The 24,309-nt window shown below is 42.9% G+C and overlaps 1 protein-coding gene across 1 annotated transcript in view; it reads right to left on the bottom strand.

The window, feature by feature from the left end:
* Positions 1 to 639: 639 nt before the first annotated feature.
* LOC147709871 (uncharacterized) overlaps positions 640 to 24,309 on the bottom strand; it is a 45,888-nt gene continuing 22,218 nt past the window's right edge. The window contains exon 2 of the mRNA XM_086928321.1: positions 640 to 4,767. Within this exon, the coding sequence (XP_086784447.1) occupies positions 2,914 to 4,362 (1,449 nt within the window). The 5' untranslated portion in view covers positions 4,363 to 4,767 and the 3' untranslated portion in view covers positions 640 to 2,913. The remainder of the gene's footprint in view (positions 4,768 to 24,309) is intronic.

The following is a 24,309-nucleotide window of genomic DNA, read 5'->3' as shown; positions in this document are numbered from 1 at the left end:
AACCCAGCACAACTGGAAAACTGTCTCAGACGAGAACTGAAACACTCTCCATGCCAACTGATTGGACACAGCTCCAGACCTTAAACAGGAACTTCACAGACTTGATCACCGACTATGTCACCCCCACGGAGCAGACCAAGATCAGAGGATCGGCAAAGAGTGTCAACTTCTTAACCCCAGAACTTCAGACCTCTAAATGAAACTGTTGTTGGCTAGAAAGAAGATGGTGTACCAATAAGGACCCAGTGCACTGCACCACCTTCAGGACTTTGATCAACCACTACCACCTCCTCCTTAAAGAAGAGAGCCCTCACATGCTGGATAAAGATCAGATCACACCACAGCAATGAGCTTTTCACCATCATTATTGAATTCAGCAACCCAGCAGCCACCGAGAATATCATAACTCCCTCCTAGAATCTGTGATACACGCTTGCTGACTACTTCCATTAGAAGATCGCTATCATCTACAGGGACTTTGAACCTAATCTCTCTTCCAGTGACAGCCTCGACCTCCTCACACCCCCTGACACTAACTCTGACCTCCGGCCCGCTTCCTGGGATATCCTCATTGCACAAGACACCACCTCTATAATGAACTCCATGTAGTTTGGGGTCCCCACTGATCCATGCCCCCACCATATCTTTAACCTCAGGAGCAAGGTGATCAGCTTAGAGCTCACAAACCCACATAACAGATCGATCACCTTGGCCTCCTTCGCAGAAGAGTGGTAACATGTAGAAGTGAAACCCCTCTGAAAAAAACATTCAGCAGACCTAGAGCAGCTGAAGAACTCCCGACTGATACCCATGCTCTCGTTCCTGGACATAGTCTTCGAGAGGACAATCAACAGCAAGCTCAACAGACACCTGGAACACAACAACCTCCTGGACTCCTCCCAGTCAGGCTTCCATGCCAATCAAAGCACAGAGACTGCCCTGATAGCAGCCACAGATGATATCAGAGCCCTCCTGGACCTCAGTCAGAATACAGCCCCCATCCTCCTTGACCTCTTGGCTGCCTTCGACATGATCTCTCACCAGATCCTGATCAACATGCTCCACCACATCGGAATCCAAGGAAATGCCCTCAAATGGATCACCTCCTACCTCACCAGAAAAACTCTACTAATGAGCCCAAGGACATCATCTGTGGTGCCCCACAAGGATCCTCCGTCATCCCCACCTTCTTCTACACTTACATGATACCCTTAGCCAACATTATTACTTCGCACAGGCTGAAACTCATCTTCTACACCCACCTCACCAACTCCAGAGAGAACTTACATAGGTGCCCGGCCAACATCACCGACTGGATGAAGCACAACTGCCTAAAACTGAACACAGACAAGACGGAAGTCCTCATCTTCAGTAACCATGCATCTCCTTGGAGCGAAGCATGGTGGTCAGCAGAACCTGGTTTCTTCCCCTCCCTCACAGACAATGCCCATGACTCACAATGCACATGCACTGTAAGATCTTTAGATCTTGCAGCTCTCCATCAGCACCAGACAAATGATCACCCAAGCCCTGATGACCAACTGGCTTGGCTACCTAAACTCTGTATGTAGGAATCAACACTAACCACCAGAGACAACTGCAGACAATACAGAACTCAGCAGCAATGCTAATCCTCAACCTTGTGAAGCAGACCCACATCCCTCCCCACCTCAGTAAACTCTACTGGCTCCCAGTCCAGAAAAGAGGCAAGATACCGACCCATGCTTATAAGGCACTCCACAACGAAGGATCGTCCTACATCAGCCAAAGTTTATTCTTTAACCAGCCCGCCAGACACCTGCATTCCGCCTCCCTCTTGCTCGCTCACACTCCCAGTGTCAAACCAGGCACGGAGGCTGCTCTTTTTCCCACCTGGCTGTTAAGACCTGGAATGAACTTCCCCTGCACCGGAGATCTGACTCATCAGTGAATCTGGAAAGAACTCAAGATCTGGCTGTTCAACTGATGAGCCCCTCCAGACAGCAACTCCTCCCCCAGCGGCTTGAGAATCTCACGGATGATTTGCTGCGCTTAATAAATACCCATTGATTGATTCGAGTCCGTACATTCATATAGATTTTTCCCAGTGGGGACTTGGATGTTGTTTAACTCTCCCTTGCTAACAAATGCCTTGCTACAACAGTGCAGTCTTCAGGGTGGACTTTTTATTGCTGTGTTAGCTTTCCATTTATGAATTAATGGTCACATTCAATACATTTATAAAGTGTCTCTCCTGTGTGAACATTCTGATATATTACATTTTGTTTTGTAATCGATCTCTTGCCACATTCTATTTATTAATAGGGTTTCTCCCTAGTATGGATTTGTTGATGCTGCATTAGCTTATTCTTCCTTGGAAGAGTTTATTACACTCTGTAAATACATAGGATTTTTTGACATGTAAATTTTCAGACATCGCTTCAGTTGTCCATTTATTATGAATGCTTTGAGGTATTCAATACATACATCTTCTCTCCTGTGTGAACTTTCTGATTTTGTATTAAATTTTGCTTTCTGATGAATGCCTTGTCACATTCTGTAAACTACTAAGTCGCGTTCAGTACAGCATTATCGTTTCTAATCAGTGTGGAATTCCGGATGCACTATTATGTACATTCATAGGGTTTCTCCCTTGTGTGCACTATCTGGTGATGCATAAAACATGACATTATAATAACCACCTTCTCACATTCAGTGCAGTTGAATGGTTTCTCCCCAATGTGGATTTTCTAATGTCACTTCAGGTCTCCATTTGTTATAAATGCTTTGTCACAGTCAGTGCATTCATACGGATTCCCCGCCAGTGGGGACCTTTTGATGTTGCTTTAGCTGTCTATATTTTATAAATGCCTTGCCACATTCTGTACGTTCATACGGTTTCTCCCCAGTGTGGATATTTTGATGTCGCTTCAGCTATCCATTTGTTATAAAAGCTTTGTCACATTCTGTACATTGATATGGTCTCTCTCCAGTGTGGACTTTTTGATGTTGCTTCAGCTGTACATATGTTCTGAATTTTTTGTCACATTCTGTACATTGATGTGATTTCTCCCCAGTGTGGACTCTCTGATGTTCCATTAGTTTTGACTTTCTAATGAATGCCATGTCACATTCTGTACATTGGTATGGTTTCTCCCCAGTGTGGATTTTCTGATGTTGCTTTAGCCTACTATTTCTGATAAATGCCTTGTCACATTCTGTACATGCATACAGTTTCTCCCCAGTGTGGATTTTCTGATGATGTGTTAGCTCACCATTTGTTATAAATGCTTTGTCACACTCTGTACATTGATATGGTTTCTCCCCAGTGTGGACTTTCTGATGTTTCATTAGATGTGACTTTCTAATATATGCCATGTCACATTCTGAACATTGGTACGGTTTCTCCCCAGTGTGGATTTTCTGATGTTGCTTTAACTCTCTATTTCTTATAAATGATTTGTCACATTCTGTACATTGATATGATCTCTCTCCAGTGTGGATTTTATGATGTCGCTTTAGCTGTACAATTGTTCTAAATGCTTTTTCACATTCTGTACATCGATATGCTTTCTCCCCAGTGTGGACTTTCTGATGTTCCATTAGTTGTGACTTTCTAATGAATGCTTTGTCACATTCTGTACATTTATATGGTTTCTCTCCAGTGTGGATTTTCTGATGTCGCTTCAGCTCTCCATTTCTTATAAATGTTTTGTCACATTCTGTACATTGATATGATCTCTCTCCAGTGTGGATTTTCTGATGGTTTTTTAGGTCTCCACTGAAAATAAATGCCATGTCACATTCTGTGCATTTATATGGTTTCTCCCCAGTGTGGATTTTCTGATGTCGTTTTAGCTCTCCATTTGTTATAAATGCCTTGTCACATTCTGTACATGCATACAGTTTCTCCCCAGTGTGGGTTTTCTGATGTTGTGTTAACTGTCCATTTGTTATAAATGCTTTGTCACATTCTGTACATGCATACAGTTTCTCCCCAGTGTGGGTTTTCTCATGTTGTGTTAACTGTCCATTTGTTATAAATGCTTTGTCACATTCTGTACATTGATATGGTTTCTCCCCAGTGTGGGTTTTATGATGTTTCATTAGATGTGACTTTCTAATGAATGCCACGTCACATTCTGTACATTGGTACGGTTTCTCCCCAGTGTGGATTTTCTGATGTTGTGTTAGCTTTTCATTTGTTATAAATGCTTTGTCACATTCTGTACATTCATACGGTTTCTCCCCAGTGTGGATCATTCGATGCCGCTTTAGACTCTCCTTCCATCTGAACAATTTATTACATTCTGTACATTTATATGGTTTCTTCTCGACGTGGACACTATGATGCTGCATTAGGTCTTTCATTGCAAAGAACATGTTTCCACAGTCAGTCCATCGATCTGGTTTTTCTCCAGTATGAATTTTCTAATGTTACACTTGCTCTTTTTTTGCCTAATAAATGTTTTGTCACATTCTAGAAATTCATATGGTTTTTCTCCTTTGTGTTCTTTCTGATACCAGGTTATCTCTTCATTCGTAATGAGCACCTTAGACTTGCTTCAGTATGCCAGTGTGTTGTGTCTCCAATGTCTATCAGCTGATATCTAAGAGCCAAGTACAGACCTCATTGGGCAGTTTGGGTTTTCTGCTGTAGAAAAAGACTTCGGCGAGGCATTAGCCTTCAAGGGAAGAGTTTTTGAGGCATACTGTTTTTACATCACTCCCCACACCAGTGATGTTTAATAGCTTTACTTTTGTCATTCATTACTGCATTTATTTCACCTGTTAGATTAAGAAAAAGAAACAATGAGTAAGCTTAAATGCAAAGCCCATCAGAAAAACCTATTGGCATTTAATGATACATTCAAGTGTCCATATAGACAAGTGTGCTGAAGAAATTCTAGATTACACTTTCAATGTAAAGATGCAATAGGCAGAGTAAGGGCATACGATCTTTCTGTGATCTCCTTCTATTGAGGAGTGTGGACTCAAGGAGTAACCAAGAGACCAGAGGCTGTTGATTGTTCAGTGTTCAGTGAGTGAGATCTTCTCCCACGACAATGTTTAATTCATAGCAACTAGATGCCTCCCTTCTTATCCAAGAAACGGTTCCTATTATCACAAGGCCTAACAAATAATGCAAGATTAAACCTGTTAGAATCCAGGCCTCTAGTTGGCAGAGGTATGCACCATGTCCAAGTAGGGCCAGCAATCCTGGTCAGGGTAAGTCACAACACAATTCCAAATTATTCTGTGCTCACCCCCTGGTAGCTGGGCACAGAGCAGGCATGCTGAAAAGGCAATGTTTAAAGGGTTTGTGCAATAACTCATGCAACAACACAGTGAATACATCACAAAAAGACTCAGTTTAGAAATGTAGAGAACATTTATCTGAGTAGAACAAGTCCAAAACGATCATCAAAATCAATCAAGTAGAAGCTAAGATATTGAATTTTGAAGAAATAAAAGCTAATAAAATGATTAAAAGCAGTTAACACTAAAAAAGGATACTTCAGGTTGATCAAGAGGGACCGGTACAAATTGAAAGTGCAGGCTGACTACAATGTAGCGCAGAAAGACTACAGGGACCCATTTGGGCACACTGAATACAGTACCTTGGAGCTTGGGGTGCAGTGTGCGCGGGGAGGCCACGTGCCATCTAGCGGAAGAGACTTTGCTGGGCTTCGCACTGCGTCACATCAGATTTGGCAGAGACTCAGCTGCAGAAACCACTTCTGAGTTCCAAATTTGGAGCGGGCACCTCAAACAAGGGTAGGACTTACAGAAGGGAGAGTCCAGCAGCATTAGCAGAACTGCAGGAAGTCGTTTGTGTCTCTGACACTTCAGAAACAGGAGGCAAGCTAACAAGCCCTTGGAGAACACTTTGGAGTGAAGGCAGAGTCTAGCTATCCTTCCAGCAGTCATAGAGCTGCACTCCACAGGGAAACACAGAAAAGCAGTTCTTCCACAAAAACAATCCACTTGAGTCTTTTCTGCAGCACCACAGTTCTTCTGACAGCGGTTCTGTGTAGATCCAGATCTGTCAGATTTGACGGGGCCAAAGACTTAGCACTTACTTCCAAATATGCCCTTGATATGAGGGAAACTCCAAAGAATGGTTTTGAAGTGCACCAGTATCTCTTTCAATCCCAGCACTCACTCCAGACTACCAAAGGGAGTTATCAGTAATTTGTATGGGTCAGTCCACTACCCTGTGATGTGTAAGGGTGGGCCCCTTCCTCCCATCTGCCCAGGAAAACCCATCAGAATACAGATGGGTGCAGATGGGTGCTAAATCACACCCAACCTCTGCACTGCCTGTGGCTGTCTAGACGGAATGGACAAAGGGGTCGGTCACCTAGCCCAGACGTGTATTAGAGACAGGGTAAAAGGCACAAAGAGCAGTACAAGCATATAAAAGTCCACTTTCTAACAGCAGCATTTTTAAAATAGGAATGTTAAATCAGACTTTACCCGTAAATAGGATTTATCATTACTAGTCCAAAGATATTAAATATGAAACATGAAACAGTTCTAGCCAATAAAAGTCGGCCTGACAACAGTGAAAAATGAATTTAGCTCTTTGTCACTACCAGGACATGTAAAACATAGAGTATATGTTCCAACTTTTACTTACATAGCACTCTCCCTTTGGTTTACCAAGGGCCATCTTTAGGGGCAGTTTATATGTAAAGAAAGGAGATTTGAAGGCTCGGCAAGTAGTATTAAATATAAAGTTGATGTGGCAGTAAACTGCACACACACAGGCACTACAGTAGCAGGACTGAAACATGGTTTCAGGCTGCATATGTGGGTAGCACAATCAGTGCTGCTGACCACTAGTAGCAAATAATTATCAGACCCTGGGCACATGTAGTGCACTTTACTAGGGACTTATAAGCAAATTAAATATGCCAAGTGAGTACGAGCCCATGTTATCATGTGTAGGGGACACAGCACAAACACTTTAGCACTGATTAGCAGTGGTTACGTATGCAGAGTCCTAAAGCCAGCAACAATGAGCACAGAAAATGGAGGGAGGCAGGTAAAAAGTTGGGGAAAGACCTAACAGAGCCTTTTCCAGTGAATGGACCACGCAACACAGAGCATCACAATAACAGCGGGAAACATAAGCAACTGCCGCAAGGGAGTACTTTATACTATCAGGGAGCCTGGGATAGGACCTGGACAGGTAATCTGAGCATCTTCCACATATGCCACATGGCGGCCACATCCTAATGCCTCTGACGGGACCACCGACACCCTGTTGGGCGGTCCCATTTACCAAAGGGTGGCGGTCGGATGAAAGTCGGACTGGCATCCTAATCAGCCCCTTAGTTTGAACAAGGCATTGAGCGTGAAACAAGGCAGCTGTTTGTATGACAGTTGATGCTTCTTTAAATGTTTAAAGCATTTTGGCTTCACCCAGGAATATTCCTTGGTTTCCTCTGAAGTTTTGCATTATAATGCACGAGGAACTGATTTACATCTGAAAAATACTCCCCAAACGTTCAATTCTTAATGGATACATAGATTTTATAAAGAAGGTAATCTATTTTGTTTAGTTTTTTTGGAGGGGGGTTGCTGCAATTGTTTTTAAAATGTTTGTAATTGCTATAGAGCGAGCCCATACCACTACCACTGTTGAACACTACCCCTGTTGAACACTACCACTGTTGCCAAACTAATGACCTCAAACACAAGTAGATGATGGAGAGAGCGGTGAAACTTTTCAAACACTTGCCACCCAGTCACAGATCTCAGTTGAATCCATCATGATTACTTAGCTCACTTTGCCACCTCAGTTCAGACCCAGCTATATGCTAGTAGGTCTTGACCCTGTGCCTCAAGGGAGCAGTCCAGACCAAACTGCCAAGCCAGGTCTTTCCTGGACCGGAAATAAGCATCCTGGGACCGGTTTCTGGGTAATACCCTTCATCAGCCAGGCTAGCTGGAATCCATTGGCAAAGTGAGCAAGGGACCCAAGTCTGGGTATACCCTGCCAACTTAGGGCAAACAAAGCAAACACAAGGAGATGATGGACGGAGTGCTGAAACTTTTCAAATACTCACCCCAGTCACAGATCTGGGCTGAATTCATCATCATTCTTTAGCTCACTTATACTCATCGCAAAGCTTCTCTTACTGTTATGGTCTACCAATAAATGTTCTAGTCTCTTTCCCCTTCTATCCCCCATTATCCCTTTCAATCCAACAGTCACATGTCTACCAGTCAAATGAACTCAAATTTCACTTTACTAATCTACCACTAGTCCTTTTTGGGTTTCGGAGTAGCGCAATACTCACCGAAAAGCGCGGCAACACCTTGTCGGGAGAAGTAAGCGCTATATAAATGCAATTACAATACAATAAAATCAGAGGAAGACAGAGCATATAAACACCTCGGCCAAAAAGTGTGTCTTGGATGTTAAGATACCCATAAAAAGTCAAACCCTTCATCCCTTCTTAAACTCTAAAGACTTTGGAGCAAACTTTAGTCCTCCCAAAGTTAGACTACAGCAATGATCATGGGCACCCCAAAAACAGACCTTGGACCCCTGAATGACACACTCCATGCAGCGGCCAGACTTCTGTCCGGGGAGATTCGCTTCAACCACATCACTCCTGCTCTCAAGAATTATAACTGGCGACCAACAGAAGCAAGAGCTACATTCAAAACTGTGCGCATAACCCACAATGCATTAGACACTGAAAACCCAATTTACCTCACAGATAAATTAACAAAAGCTGTCCATAAGAGACCCCTCCGAAGCTCTAACAGTCTACTCTTGATTCCACCAAAATTTAAGAGAGCAAAATCTTGCACATGTTGTTTCTCCGGAAATACCCCCGAGAATTTGGAACTCACAACCTCAAGATTTACGGGACAATCAGTCATTCCCTCACTTGAAGAAGAAACTGAAACTGCTTCTCTTCAACAAATACCTAAACTCCCCCTTTAAACCGCCAGTCCAAACTATTTGCCTCCATCCCACACCCTTTAACTTAGTATATTGTGGGGCTTTCATACTCCTTTTAATAATTGTATTCAATTTAACTATCCCAAGTGCTTTCCAAGAAGTCTTGTTGTTTTGGTGCTAAGGATTAAAATATAATATATCCCACATGCATAAAGATTCTCATGAAATCCTTACTTTACGGCACGGACTTCTGTGGATTTGGCTAATGTGAACTATGGTTAGCTAAAAGAAAACAGATGCTGATTTTACTCACATATCTGTATAGTATAATGTGCATAGAATGTAATTATCTTTTATAAAATAAGTGTTATTCTCAAACAGTTGAATTCCTATTTTAGACTTTGAATTGACACGTTGCCAGCGCTCCGAGACTGAGGAATTCGAAATAGTGGTAAAGGTGTGCTATTTATAAGTTATCCACTTCCTACATCCAAATATACCTCTAGTGTGGTAATATTACATCCAATAAATACTGCACCCTGCAGTTTCACATTATTTATAATGCAGTAGTATCCCAACAAAATGTGCACGGCCTTTGAAACAAGGGTCTTATTCAGCCCCACTGGTGTTCAAATCTTTTGACCTCTGCAGTATGCTCCGTTCTCTGAACCTCACTGGTTTGTTAAAAACTCACCTTTGTGAATAGAACCCTCTGTAGAGTTGTCATACTTTAAATCCCTCCCAGTTCCAGGAGTCGGGTACTTTTCAATCATGACACTTGAGGAGGAAGGAATAACCAGCACTTTTGGCATGCAGCTTATCTTCTCAAATTGCTTGTGTTTTTAATAGGACAATCTAGTCATTCGATACATATCAATAACACATGCCTTCCTAGCTAGAGCATTATTATTTTATAAAAGTGAGTTTAATTTTGGATATGATTATTAGCATCAAAAAGATGCCTGTTCTTCTTGTGGAGGCATAGTGATAATTCTTTCACATTGTTTATAAATTAGGGTCATCCAACGCAGGTTGACGAGGGCCAGACTACACACCCATTCTGGTTCCCATTTTCATTAACAACATGTAAATAAGATTCAGGTGGATGTTGTGAAAACCTAACATGGCTCCACCCTGTCTTTACTGACCAGGTAGGTTTACATGATGGCTCCATGTCAATGAGAATGCCCTGCTCGTCGTGTCCCTGCTCGTCGTGTCCCTGCTCGTCGAGTCCCTGCTCGTCGTGTCCCTGCTCGTCGTGTCCCTGCTTGTCGTGTCTCTGCTCGTCGTGTCTCTGCTCGTCGTGTCTCTGCTCGTCGTGTCTCTGCTCGTCGTGTCTCTGCTCGTCGTGTCTCTGCTCGCCGTGTCTCTGCTCGTCGTGTCTCTGCTCGTCGTGTCTCTGCTCGTCGTGTCTCTGCTCGTCGTGTCCCAGCTCGTCGTGTCTCTGCTCATTGTGACTCTGCTCATCTTGTCTCTGCTCATCGTGTCTCTGCTCATCTTGTCTCTGCTCGTCGTGTCCCTGCTCGTCGTGTCTCTGCTCATTGTGACTCTGCTCATTGTGACTCTGCTCATTGTGACTCTGCTCATTGTGACTCTGCTCATCGTGTCTCTGCTCATCGTGTCCCAGCTCGTCATGTCCCCGCTCGTCTTGTCTCTGCTCGTCGTGTCCCAGCTCGTCGTGTCTCTGCTCGTCGTGTCCCTGCTCATCTTGTCTCTGCTCGTCGTGTCCCTGCTCGTCGTGTCCCTGCTCGTCGTGTCCCTGCTCGTCGTGTCCCTGCTCGTCGTGTCCCTGCTCGTCGTGTCCCTGCTCGTCGTGTCCCTGCTCGTCGTGTCCCTGCTCGTCTTGTCCCTGCTCGTCTTGTCCCTGCTCGTCTTGTCTCTGCTCGTCGTGTCCCTGCTCGTCGTGTCCCTGCTCGTCGTGTCCCTGCTCGTCGTGTCCCTGCTCGTCGTGTCCCTGCTCGTCTTGTCTCTGCTCGTCTTGTCCCTGCTCGTCGTGTCTCTGCTCGTCGTGTCTCTGCTCGTCGTGTCCCTGCTCGTCGTGTCCCTGCTCGTCGTGTCCCTGCTCGTCGTGTCCCTGCTCGTCGTGTCCCTGCTCGTCGTGTCTCTGCTCGTCGTGTCCCTGCTCGTCGTGTCCCTGCTCGTCGTGTCCCTGCTCGTCGTGTCTCTGCTCGTCGTGTCTCTGCTCGTCGTGTCTCTGCTTGTCGTGTCTCTGCTCGTCGTGTCTCTGCTCGTCGTGTCTCTGCTCGTCGTGTCTCGGTTCGTCGTGTCTCTGCTCATCGTGTCCCTGCTCATCGTGTCCCTGCTCATCGTGCCCCTGCTCATCGTGCCCCTGCTCATCGTGTCCCTGCTCATCGTGCCCCTGCTCATCGTGCCCCTGCTCATCGTGTCTCTGCTCATCGTGTCTTTGCTCCCCATGCCTATGCATCCAGTGCTTCCCCAGTCTGTCTCCATGCTCATCCTATCATTACAACCTCCGACTATGTTTCATTAGTCTGTGCACAAACCCACTAGTTACAACTTAGAATTTTCTCTTTATTTTGCTTGTTGTGGGCCCCTAGGGATAATCGCATCACCCAACGGGGTGTTAAAAACCAAGTAAAATTAGCTCCATCATACTGCTTAACATTATTAAATACCCACAAATAAAATAATCAGGGAACTCCTGTTCTCTTGGATTCAATATGTCCATACAAGGCATTTCCCTTGATGTAATAAAGCATTCTCGTTGTGTCCTTACTAAATGCATAGTATTTATTTGCTAAAAGAAATCCAGGATTGCTTTAAACTGTATCCCTGTAAGCCCCATACACCAGAAACACAATGGATACGCTATCTTTAAGATTAATGGTAAAATGTACAATTGCCATCATTTACATTACATTTACATTTATTTCACTTGTAAAGCGCATAATTCACCCGAAGGTCTCAGAGCGCTGGGAGCAGACAAGATCCTTGGATTTCAGCAGATTCAAGGGGTTTAAGGGTTCGGAATACTAGGGATTAAAGAGACAGGTTTTGAGCAGTTTCCGGAATCTGGCGTGATCTGGCTCTTCTCTCAGAGATGTGGGGAGGGAATTCCATGCTTCTGGGGCGGTTTTACTGAAAGCTCTATCCCCGTTTCTGACCGTTCGGACTCTGGGAATGGAGAGAAAGGCTTTACTGGAGGAGCGTAGAGTCCTAATTGGGATATGGGCTTTAAGTTTCCTTTCCAGGTAAGCCGGTCCATGTCCATTTACTGCCTTATGAACCAGGCAGCAGAGTTTGAACTTTAGACGTTTTTTAACGGGGAGCCAGTGCAATGTTCTGAGACATGCTGCTGACGGGGTGCGAGGGGGTAGATCTAATACTAGCCTCGCAGCGGTATTTTGAAGAACCTGAAGTCGGTTTAGTAGTGACTGGTTGATGGCTGAAAACAGGGCGTTCCCGTAGTCCATCCTGTTTATAACCAGTCCTTGGACTAGGGGCATGCGTGCTGAGAGTGGGATCCATTTAAAGATCTTCCTCAGGCTACGTATATGGCCGTAGCTATTTCACATCCATCTACTACTAAACACATAAGTAAAAAATATGTAAATTTACAATGCCACTAGTCCTAACTCTAACAAATGCGAGACCTATTGATTTGCAAATACTTGTTTTTTTCTTGATGTTGTGCAGCATTGGAAAAGCTTATACATCTAAACGTTGAGACTTCTTGACTTTGCCAATTTGTGTTTATTATGGTTGTAAACCTCCTGTTCCTTGTGTAGATCTGCTCAGAGCCTCTGATCTCTGGGTATTGCGGTGGGTGCAGCTGGCTGCAGCACACTCCGCAGTGCAAAAAGGGAACACTTAACAATTCCCTGCCCTTCATGGCAGGCACCACATGGTGCAGAGATATGTTGTGTCCCCAAAACCCACAGCTGAGGGCCAGGAGGGAGGAGGGGGACCCGCTACGGTCCCGGATGTCCCTTTCGGTCTCCCTTTTCATGGCGGGATAACTGCCATGAAAAGGCGGGCGCAAAGGGACACTGTAATCCCTGAGGTTGTGCCTGGCAGGCACTGCAACCATTTTCGTGAATACAACCATGAAATCGGGCTCACCTATGGATATCATTCCCGCTAGGATTGCTGCCAAATTTGCCGAACAGCTAGCCCCCCATTTGCTCAATCCTTAACTGCTCCCTTAGCTAGGATAAACTGCCCCCGCTTGGAAAGATGCCCAAATCAAACCTATACGCAAGGACCCCAAGATCCCCACCACTGAATTCAGCAATTACCGACCCATATCCCTTCTACCCCTACAATCCAAGCTTATTGAGAAACACATTAATAGACACCTGTCAGATTATCTGGATACCTACCAACTTCTGGATGTCTCTCAATCTGGGTTTCGGGCTAAACATAGCACCAAATCCGCTCTCATTGAGGTCACTGACAACATTCGCATGGCTGCTGACAATGGTCAGGTAGCTCTATTGGTGCTGCTTGACCTGTCAGCAGCGTTTGACACTGTCTCCCATCACATTCTTCTGGACAGATTCTATGACATAGGTATTCGGGGTTGGCTCTGAAGTGGCTCACCGACTTTTTAACAGATAGAACTCAGACTGTCACCATGGGCTCTTTTAAATCCACTACTACCAAGGTTAGCAAGGGGGTCCCGCAGGGCTCCTGCCTGAGCCCAACCCTTTTTAACATTTATGTCACCCCTCTGGCCAGACTCATGAGATCCTTGGGATTTAACCCCATTTCATACACCGACGATACTCTGCTCCTACTTACATTTGATCAAAATACACCTGACATCGAACTTAGGTTCTCTGAAGGCATGAAATCCATCGCTGCTTGGATGCGTAACAAATATCTACAACTTAATGCGGGCAAATCCGAAATCATGCTGTTCGGAGGAGCTGCCACTTATTGGTCACCTACCTGGTGGCTGGAAGAGCTGGGTACTGCCCCTACTCCTACAAAAGTGGTCAAGAACTTAGGTGTCAGGATTGATCACAAACTCACTCATCACACACACACGCCAACGCCACGGCAGGCTCTTGCTTCTACATTAATGGTCTCCTGCGAAGGTTCTTTCCCCTTTTACCCTCTTCCACTAAGAAAACGCTGATGCAGGCCTTGGTACTCAGTAGACTCGACTACTGTAATGCCCTCCTATTCTCAGCCAGCCATTAATAAACTTCAGGTGGTACAGAATACTGCTGCCCGACTCACTGGCAACGCCCCAGCGAGAACACCCTCGGCACCCCTCCTGAACCATCTCCACTGGCTCCCTATAAGGAAAAGGGTGAAATTCAAAATAGGCTATACTATTTATAAAGCCTGCAATGGTCAGGGTCCTACGTATCTCAATAACAAGCTCTCTTCCTACACCCCTTCACGAACTCTTAGGTCCAGCACTGAGCATCTGCTCATCATCCCCAGAGTCAAAAAGGCAAGTAGCCATGGCAAGGCATTCTCCTATCTCGCCCCTCTATTTTGGAACAATTTACCATCTCATCTACGCTCCGGACTCAATCTTTCCCAATTCAGAAAGATGCTAAAAGCCCACCTCTTCTAAATCTTCCCCTGGTCTATGATGATTCTTCAACGTCCTAAGCGCCGAGATACCCTCATGGGTGATTCAGCGCTATACAAACCAATAAACTTCAATAAACTTCAAACTTCAAACTTCAAACTTAAACCACCTTCTCCACACCAGCATGCTCAAGGAGCCCGTCAGATGTGTGGTGGTCTGTCTTTCCAACCGCCAACCATCTGCAAGCCATTGTTATATAGAAGACGGAGATCATGGCTGTCGGCAGTGCGGTCACCATCATCGTAATCAGCCGCTAACTGTGTTTTAATCAATGCATCTGAAGTTCCCATGTAAAACTTAAACTTCTAGGGGGTCAAAGTACCATTCCTCAGACGAGATCCCTGAAGCACCTATTCTTTAATGTTTCTTCAACAAAAGTCAACAAAGCAGCAAGATAGGAAGGAGTCCACCAACAAAACCTTACTTTCAACCCCACTTCTCATATGAAGACCTGAACAAAGGAGTCAGGACAAGACAGAAGCAGCTACAAAAACAAGTTGTGTCACCAAACGCAGCCACACCCTTCAACCTCAAAAAGATGTTTCATTGAATCTGCGATTTGGTGCACAAAATATAATTGTGTGCTCTATTCGGTGTCACAACACTGTGGTGCAGGAGTCTCAAATGTTCTCCTGACAAGCTACAAGTTTCCTCATTAAACCTCCTACTTATATGCAAGCATTCCCAATGCCATTTCCCTCCCAAGTACCGACATGTGAATTACTCAGCATAAAACCCATGAGAGCGACAGACTCACAATAGTCACGCTTCACCAAGCGCTTTGTGTTTTAATTCTCCTCAGATGCACTAAGGGTGATCCTTTTTTCCCCCTGTTCCCTGTATAGGACAACAACTATGTTGCCTTCTGTGTCCCCTAAATCCCTCACAGGACCACTCCTAGTGATGAAACACGTGTCGGCAGGTTGTTTGGTTCAATAAAGTTGTTGCTTGTGATAAAAAAACTTTTCAAACTTACACTGGTGTCAACTGCTGCATTTTCAATACGTATAAAAACTTGCACTAACATTGTGATATCCTCACCACGTGTGCCCAGGACTGTGCTTATTTTCCAGTGTGGATCTTTCGACTCACACAACTCCGGGGTTTATAGGGTAAATCCCCCGACTTGGCAGCACCGTACCTACTCAGATCCATAGAAGACACCACGCTCATTAGTCTGAGCGCCATTCTTCCTGACTTCACTAAAAAAAACACCCCTAGCCTTGTAATGAGTATGGTGTCCCTATTACTGGGTTTACATGTTTCGAGCTTTCCCCTAAAGTTTTTCTTCAGGACCACACAAGGGCCAGCCCGTGCATACCACTCCTAAACAATCCTGTGAATAGGAAACAATGGGGTGCACACCTAATGTGTGTTCACCTGATATTGAATACGTACAGTAATGAGGGTGAACCTAACCTTAACCTCTATCTCCCCCTATTTTTTGATTGCACGCTATGCAAGCGCCAGTAACATAAGATGGGCACGCTACACGAGCGCCAGTAACATAAGATGGGCACACTACACAAGCGACATAACATAACAAGGGCGCACTACACAAGCGCCAGTAACATAACATGGGCACGCTACACAAGCGCCAGTATCAAGGACCCCCGTTTTGGCAAGTCCCCATGTACCACCAAGGACATCTGCAATTCCTCCAACAAGGAAATAATCTCCCTTTGTAGGTCTCACCTAGCGTTGCAGCACATGCGCTACACGCTCGGTGAAACATATAGTGAGAGAGTAGATTTGAGAAAGGGACTTGAAGCCCTGCCCCTTATTTTCATTGGCTGGCGTCACTGTTTATGCTAAACGGTGGCCTGCCATTGGAAAAGAGTTTTTTTTGTTGCCGCCCTTTCACCTTTTCGTCCGGCCGATTCGGACAGGGGTGTCTGCTTTGCGGCTGTCGCAAAGCACTTTCTTATCTTTAGGGGGAGTGAGGAGCCATCAGCTTCTAGTTAGCATGGCCTTAGCGTGACCATGCTATATAGAAACAGATGCCCCCCCCTAAAGATAAGAAAGGCAAAAAGCAGCATTCACTCTTCATTGTACCCATCTTCCTCGCGTGGGCTGGGCACGTCCTTTCTTTTGTTTGTCCAACCTTCCGCGTTTGGCCGAATCCATAACAAAGAGAGCGCTTTCTAGACAATGATCCCCGTGAGGCTGTCCTGCTATTCTATTCTATTCTATTGTTTTGGTAGAGCGCAAAACAGCTGCCCCAGCAATGAGGCGTCCCGGCGCTAGAGAAACCACAGACCCTGGCCTGAGCGGGATAAGATGGGAGGGAATTAGGGAAGAGGGAATAGGTGCGTATTAATTGCTTTCCGGAACGCCGGCAGACTTTCTATGGAGCGCATGTTTTGTGGCAAATGGTCAGGCTATGTGCCAGAGGTATCAGAAGTATCACGTCCTTGTATTGCTAGATGCCAGAGTCTGCCATGCTCAGGTCAGGCTTGCTAGGTGTTAAAGGTACCCTCCCCTGAGCAGGCTGTGCCCCAGATGTTGTCATGCCCTGACCAGGGAAAGTACCAGAGGCTGCCATCCTCAGCTCCAGCCGTGTATTAGCTGTATCTTGCTGAGTAGGCTGAGTGCCAGAAGTGGCCAAGCCCTAGCCAGGGAGGGTGACCAGAACAGTCAATTTTGACCGTTAGCAGTAGCCCTTGCAGGTCACGTGACATGTTGATGCCAGTGCAGGCTGCCCTGGGGCCGCCGTCCTTGGATTACGCTGCGTGACAGAGATGCAGTGCCTATGCATACCTGACTGGGTGCCAAAGACTGCAGTGCCCGGGGTTCGCTTGGTGCCAGATGGAGCAGTGCACTAAGCACCTGCCATGCCCAGTGCAGATTGGATGCACCGCCAAAGACGGCAGTAATGAAGGCGGACAGGGTACCAGAGGCTGATGTGACCACGTCAGGACATGCTCTGCTAGTTGCCTCTGGTAGTTTGCCTCGTAGTAGTGTTATCGAGTGTTTCGCCAAGGTTGGCGCAAATGTGCTGATCTCTAGACACCAGTGTTTCAGGTTCATTAACCTTCGTCAGTAGAGATTACAGACTAGTTTTAGGGGTTTGCTGGATAGGTTGCCGAAATCATCTCAGGTCTGTTACCGCTCACTGGAGCGCAGGGCATCAACCACGAGCTCGTGACCGTTAGCAGTAGCCCTTGCAGGTCACGTGACATGTTGATGCCAACTTATGGAAATGTGTCATTCGTGCACATTAGCATTGCATTGAAACTCCACGTAACATGCTAGTGAAACCTCTATGCATTTTGTGGAGTTCTAGTTGAACCAACATTCACTCGACTAGGATGATAACTTTTGTATATGTTGCTTAGCTTGGCAATGTGTTCAAATTTGATATTTTTATTTTTGCAATTTGCAATTTATTTCCAGATAGACAGCAAGTTGTCTTCAATTTAACAAACTCATCTAGCTAAGCGCTGAGAGCCGAAATATATAACAAAGTCCTCACGGGTGAGCGTTATCTATACAAAAATGAACTGTGTTTATAAAAGGAAAAGAAATCGCTTATGATTATTAATTCATCTTATGTATAAATCTCACAGGCGACAGCAGTGGGTTGTGTATTTAATCACTTCCTACCTTGTGATAAAATATTGGAAGGACCAAAACTGGCCTGTGGCTACCAACTTTATGAGGTAAACTTCCACCAACACAGGGGTGAGGGTTTAATGTGATAAGAAAGTACACCTATGAGGCGACCCTACCTTACCCTCTATACTGCAAATTGGTGAGTGGTATGACCATAGTCAAAACCCGGTTTACCATCTTTGATTTAGAATTGAGAATGGTCACAAATATTATATTTCAATCTATATGTCTGAGAATCCTAAAATATATTCTTCATGTTGAAGACTCATGCTTAACTGCTTTTAAGGATGTGGTATGTATGTGTTATAGAGATTAGTATGTTTCACTTATTGAGCGACTATATGATGATGATGCTATATTTGGTTAGCATTATTATATTAGTGCCAATGTTTTTGATATTATATTTTTATATTCTTTGCAGATGTTTCTTATATTGTGGGAACGTAAAATTTATCCTGATGAAGGTGTTGGCTTGGAAAATTAATTTGCCAAAACCGAAACGCGTCGATGCCCTTGTGTACTGGGATACACTAAATCATTGGATTGTACAACTTTTCCAATTGAATAGATATAATCACAAAATTGGAACATGATTTACTGAAATTGCATTATAGTATCCCTGTGTTATCTTTTAACCATTGTGTTGTCTTTTTTTCCCACTGTGTGATCATTATCTGCATATACTGTATCAGGATATATTGTTTATCCTTTTTTAATGTAAATGTTTTTTTTTTAAATATTAAATTGTGTACTTTTTATGATTTCTGACTCTTTTCGTATCATCTTTAGTATTGCTCAAGTTTGAAAGAATGTACTAACTAGTAATGTGCTATGTGTATTTGTGTTTGACTGCTTATAATTGTTCCAAAGGGGACTTTATTCTGTGACAGATTGTCTTTTGGAACCCTACCACTTTGGTATTTTGGGTCCCTCTCTTTAATTAGAGATACTGTGCATGGCCCTTGTGGCTGGAGAGATAACTAGGAATATTTATTCCAGGTTACAAACATAATGGATCAGTTTAAAACCTTTGGGTTTAGCGAAGAACAACTACAGAAGATCATAAATACTAAACATGGTAACAGAATCACAGTCTTAACTGGGAAAGGTGAATATTGGGGTAAACTTTTAAATTTAAAAAAGAAATTGGTTCGGACTGAAGCCCATGCAGACTTTTTGGTTGCATATGTAAAAGTCAGAAACCATCCCCATTGGCCTACACGTACGTAATGAACCTGAGCTATTTGTTGACAATAGAAAATTCCTAGAAACATGGACTATGATTTCTAACAGATGCAGCCGTGATTGGATGCTACTTCTAATCGAAACAGCTCAGTCACTTATTAATATTGAAAAAGAAGCCATCGATAAGTTAGAATTAGAACTTAAAAACTGTCCAGCCTTGGAACAAGCCAAAAAGAAAGTAGAAGATATAAATAGGGATGTTGATGGATATAGTGAGTACCTGACTAATAAGAAAACCAATAAACTTAAAAAAGACATTGAAACATTCTCAGATGAGAGAGTCTACCCTTTTCAAAAAGAGAATTATTATCAACAACAGAAAAATGAAACTACGGTAATTGGGACAGACCACAACATAGACAAATGTTCAATAAAGGGGGAAAAAAACATATCACCTTCTCAGAATCTTCGGGGTCTAGTAGTGAGGTAGGAGGCCCAGAAAGAGAAGAACAGACAAGTAGAAATTACCCCAATGATCAGGGGAATTTTTTAGGACAGCGACCGAAGAGGGGTCGGCGCTACAATGGGAACTCCGGAAGAGGCAATTTCAACCGGGCCCCTCCACAACAGGAGTACATAAATACAAGGAGCAAGCGCTACTGGAGGCCGACAGAATACCAGTCATAAATCTCTCCAGTCGACCCCTAAGTGACATAGAGATTAGAGTCCTTAGTAGGGGTTTAAGTTTTGTCCCATCTACTAAAGTTGATCAGTTTCAATTAGAAAAAGACATGAGGTCCTTTTTTAGAAAAATTAGACTGAATAAATTCTTTGAGAATAGAGAACGATGCAATATATCAGGCTTAAAACCAAAGTCTTCATTTACTCCAACTCTATCTATGGTAGGGAAAAACATAGAGGCTTTTGAAAAAGCTGTAGAAAGTGGCATATCCAACGTCTTAAGTAGAACCAACAAACCTAGTACCCACAATATCAGTAGAGAAGAAAGAGCTTCACTCAATTCCCTAAAAGATGATGTTTCTCTGACCATAAAACCCGCAGATAAGGGTGGTGGGATCGTGGTATTTGATACCGCTGATTATGAAAACCATATGTTAAGTCTTTTGGAGGTAGGTGAACATTACACCCGCACCAAAGCAAGTAGTTTATTGAAGATATCCAAAGAATGTATTGAACTGCTAAATATAGCTAAGGAATCCAATAGGATATGCGATGATGAGTTTAAATATTTGAACAATACTGAACTGAGAACTTTCGTGATCTATGGTCTCCCCAAGACCCATAAAAATCTGGAAAACCCACCCATGCGTCCCATTGTAAGCAGCATTGGATCACTACTTGAGCCTATCAGTAAATATGTAGACCATTTTTTGAAACAAATTGTCTGTCAACTGAGGTCATATGTGAGAGATTCAGCTCATATGATATCATTAATTGAGGGGAAATGTTTTTGTGAAGAGACTCAGTGTTTAGTTACTCTGGACATTGAGTCTTTCTACACTAACATACCCCAGATTGACACAGTTCTGGTTATTAATCGTATCCTTGACTCCTATGATCTAGCAGGAGCGAGTAAGGAATTCATTGTGAGAGGCATCGAACTCATCCTCTTCAACAATGTTTTCCTATTTAAAGATGAATACTTTAAACAACTGAAAGGTACCAGTATGGGGGCCACATGTGCCCCCAGTCTGGCTTGCCTTTATGTAGGTGAGTTCGAGAAGAAACATATTTACAATGAGCTAGCACCCTTTTTCGAAAATGTAGCGGGCTGGTACCGCTACATTGATGATATTTTTTTCATTTTGGATGGCCCACAAAATATTTTGGAAGAGTTTTTGGTTTGGCTCAATTTAGGTGACCCCAATCTAAAGTTTACTTCTACATATAGCACTACAAGTGTAGATTTCTTAGATATTACTATTAAAAACGTTGATGGTTCCCTTGAGGTTGAGCTTTTTACAAAGCCAACTGCAAAAAATACCCTTTTGCACTTTTCAAGCTTCCACCCAAAAACTCAGAGGGAAAGTATTCGGTTCAGTCAATTTCTCCGCCTGCGTAGGAATTGCTCTGATTTAAAAGATTTCTACAAACACTCAGAAGTTTTAACGAAAAAAATTCAAAGATAGGGGTTATCCCAAGAAACTACTATCTCATTCGATGAAAAGAGCTAGATTCTACGACCGTGAAGCTGTGGCCACAAAGCAGAAAAAAATAAAGAACCAATGACCAAGATTGTTTTTGTCAGTCAGTTTTCAACAATTAGTAATCAAATTAAAAATGTGTTCAATAAAAATTGGCACATTCTTAATCATGAAGAACTCACTAAAGTAGAAAAGCCATTATTCGCTTTTAAAAAGAACAAGAATCTTAGAGACCTATTAGTTAATACATACCGCGAAGATCCCAAAATTACTCAGCGAACGATTGATAATAGTGTCGTTGTTGGTAATTTTGGCTGTGGAACTTGTAATATATGTCCACAATGCCTACAGGTGAATGAGATGAAAACAAACGGTATAACATTGAAAAGTAAATGTCTGACCAACTGTAAAAGTAAAAATATTGTATATCTTTTACAGTGCCCTTGCGGTCTCTGTTATGTTGGGGAAACTGGCAGAGAAGCTAGGACACGCTTTCAAGAACACAGTTCAGCCATTAAAACGAAAAAGCTAACTGCACCCCTCGTTGAACATTTTCTCAATATGGGCCACAGTGAGAATGATTTCAAGTGGTTCATTATTGAGAAAATCAAAATAGGTAAGCGAGGTGGCAATATACTGCTGAAGCGCAAAGCTCGGGAACAATGGTATATTTCCTTTCTGAATACTGTCAGAGCAGGATTAAACTCAAAAGAGGAATGAGAACGTCTAATCAAACCGTAAAAAATATACCTATTCTGTAATTGCTATATAGGATTGAGGTCTCTATGATATTGAATACACTATATATAGAAGGCTCCAATTGCACTTCATACCAACAGGTGAGGAGTGTATCTACAATGGTTCCAAGTGAAACATCAGGAACTTCCCAATGATAATATCTGATGTTGGGCATTGCAACTATGATTATCTCCCTATATATATATAAACTGTTTAGGTATAATAGCTCTAGAGATTCTATGTATCATTAGAACAAGCTTCTATAGTCCCATTGTACTGTACAAATGTATTTACCTTATATGTAACTCCACATGTTTGTATAACATCGCTTTGTAACAATGCTATTCTAAATATTCTTTGAGATTCTAGTGTACATTGGAACTGGTACTATAGTTGAAATACATTGTGTATGGATATATTAACCTCGTATGTAACCGTACTTGTGTAATAATGCTATGATAGGAACAAGTGCTTAAAAAAATACTATGCATATTGTCTGGATTTATAAACCAATTGTAAACTTCATAGTCCTGTGATGTTAAACATGCACTGAAGTTAAAATATGTACTGAAGATGAATCAACTTACAGGTATGTCCAGCTAATATTAAAAATCCTTAGAAGCTGAATACAACAATCCTTAAATTATGGGACATTAAAACTATGAGGCTAATATACTGGTGTAGATAGACAACAACAATCACCACCATAATATTGAGCGCCATGTTGGAATCAAAAGCTCATAACGTGTAGGTGATTTAAACCTAAATATCTTGGCAAGATATAACATAGGGCTACATGTTGGTCCTATGGTCTTGTTATGTATGTTATTCTTTAATTTAAAGTCGAATTACGAAAACCAAATTCAAATTATAAAAACCAAATTCGAAATACGATCTTAATATGGAGCAACAACACAATAGGTGTATTTAATTGAAATCTAACTTGCATAAATCTTACATCAGGAGAATTGTATAAATTCTAATAATCATAGGGTGTTTACGAAATATAGGACAGAAATAGAAAATAAGTTGTCCTCGGTAAACGGACTGATCTCGCGAGTCCGTTTTTCAGTTCTATCTCTCTGCTTGACATACAACCCGGAAGAGGATCGTTGCGCTTGTCAGAAAAGTACGCGCGAACTCTAGGTATTTAAATGACCTGATAGTTTATGATACCGATTTTGAATAACAGAACCCCACAAGTAGGAAGGCACACCACTCGATTGCAGGTATGTTGCTTAAGCGCCTCCTGATTTAATTAAAAAACGTACTGCATAAATATGCGTTCTATATACTGATCGCCATACTTATGTTGTAGACTGCTGGCGGTCTCGCGTTTCAAGCTTCGTCGAAAAAGAGGAGCTGTTATCAACTCAACGCCGAGCCAAATATTTTAAGGTATACTTCCTGTCTACTGCATGCCCGTTTTCTAGAGAGACATGTAATGTGCCGTTTAGCCGTCCTTTATTATTTAAAGGGTTTTTGAGGTGAAAATTACCGGATTGCGAGGGTTTAAAGTATAGCGTTATTGACCTTATGAAAATCCACTGTATGTATTCTACTTTAATAACGTTTTAGAGTAACTGTCTTTGCTAGGAAATTTTCCCGAAATAGATTGCATTTAACTTATGGAAATGTGTCATTCGTGCACATTAGCATTGCATTGAAACTCCACGTAACATGCTAGTGAAACCTCTATGCATTTTGTGGAGTTCTTATTGAACCAACATTCACTCGACTAGGATGATAACTTTTGTATATGTTGCTTAACTTGGCAATGTGTTCAAATTTGATATTTTTATTTTTGCAATTTGCAATTTATTTCCAGATAGACTGCAAGTTGTCTTCAATTTAACAAACTCATCTAGCTAAGCGCTGAGAGACGAAATATATAACAAAGTCCTCACGGGTGAGCGTTATCTATACAAAAATGAACTGTGTTTATAAAGGAAAAGAAATCGCTTATGATGATTAATTCATCTTATGTATAAATCTCACAGGCGACAGCAGTGGGTTGTGTATTTAATCACTTCCTACCTTGTGATAAAATATTGGAAGGACCAAAACTGGCCTTTGGCTACCAAATTTATGAGGTAAACTTCCACCAACCCAGGGGTGAGGGTTTAATG

The sequence above is a fragment of the Lissotriton vulgaris genome, chromosome 6 (assembly GCF_964263255.1).
Source record: "Lissotriton vulgaris chromosome 6, aLisVul1.2, whole genome shotgun sequence".
In the NCBI taxonomy this organism is placed as follows: Eukaryota; Metazoa; Chordata; class Amphibia; order Caudata; family Salamandridae; genus Lissotriton; species Lissotriton vulgaris.
This window is presented reverse-complemented; position numbering and strand designations above follow the sequence as displayed.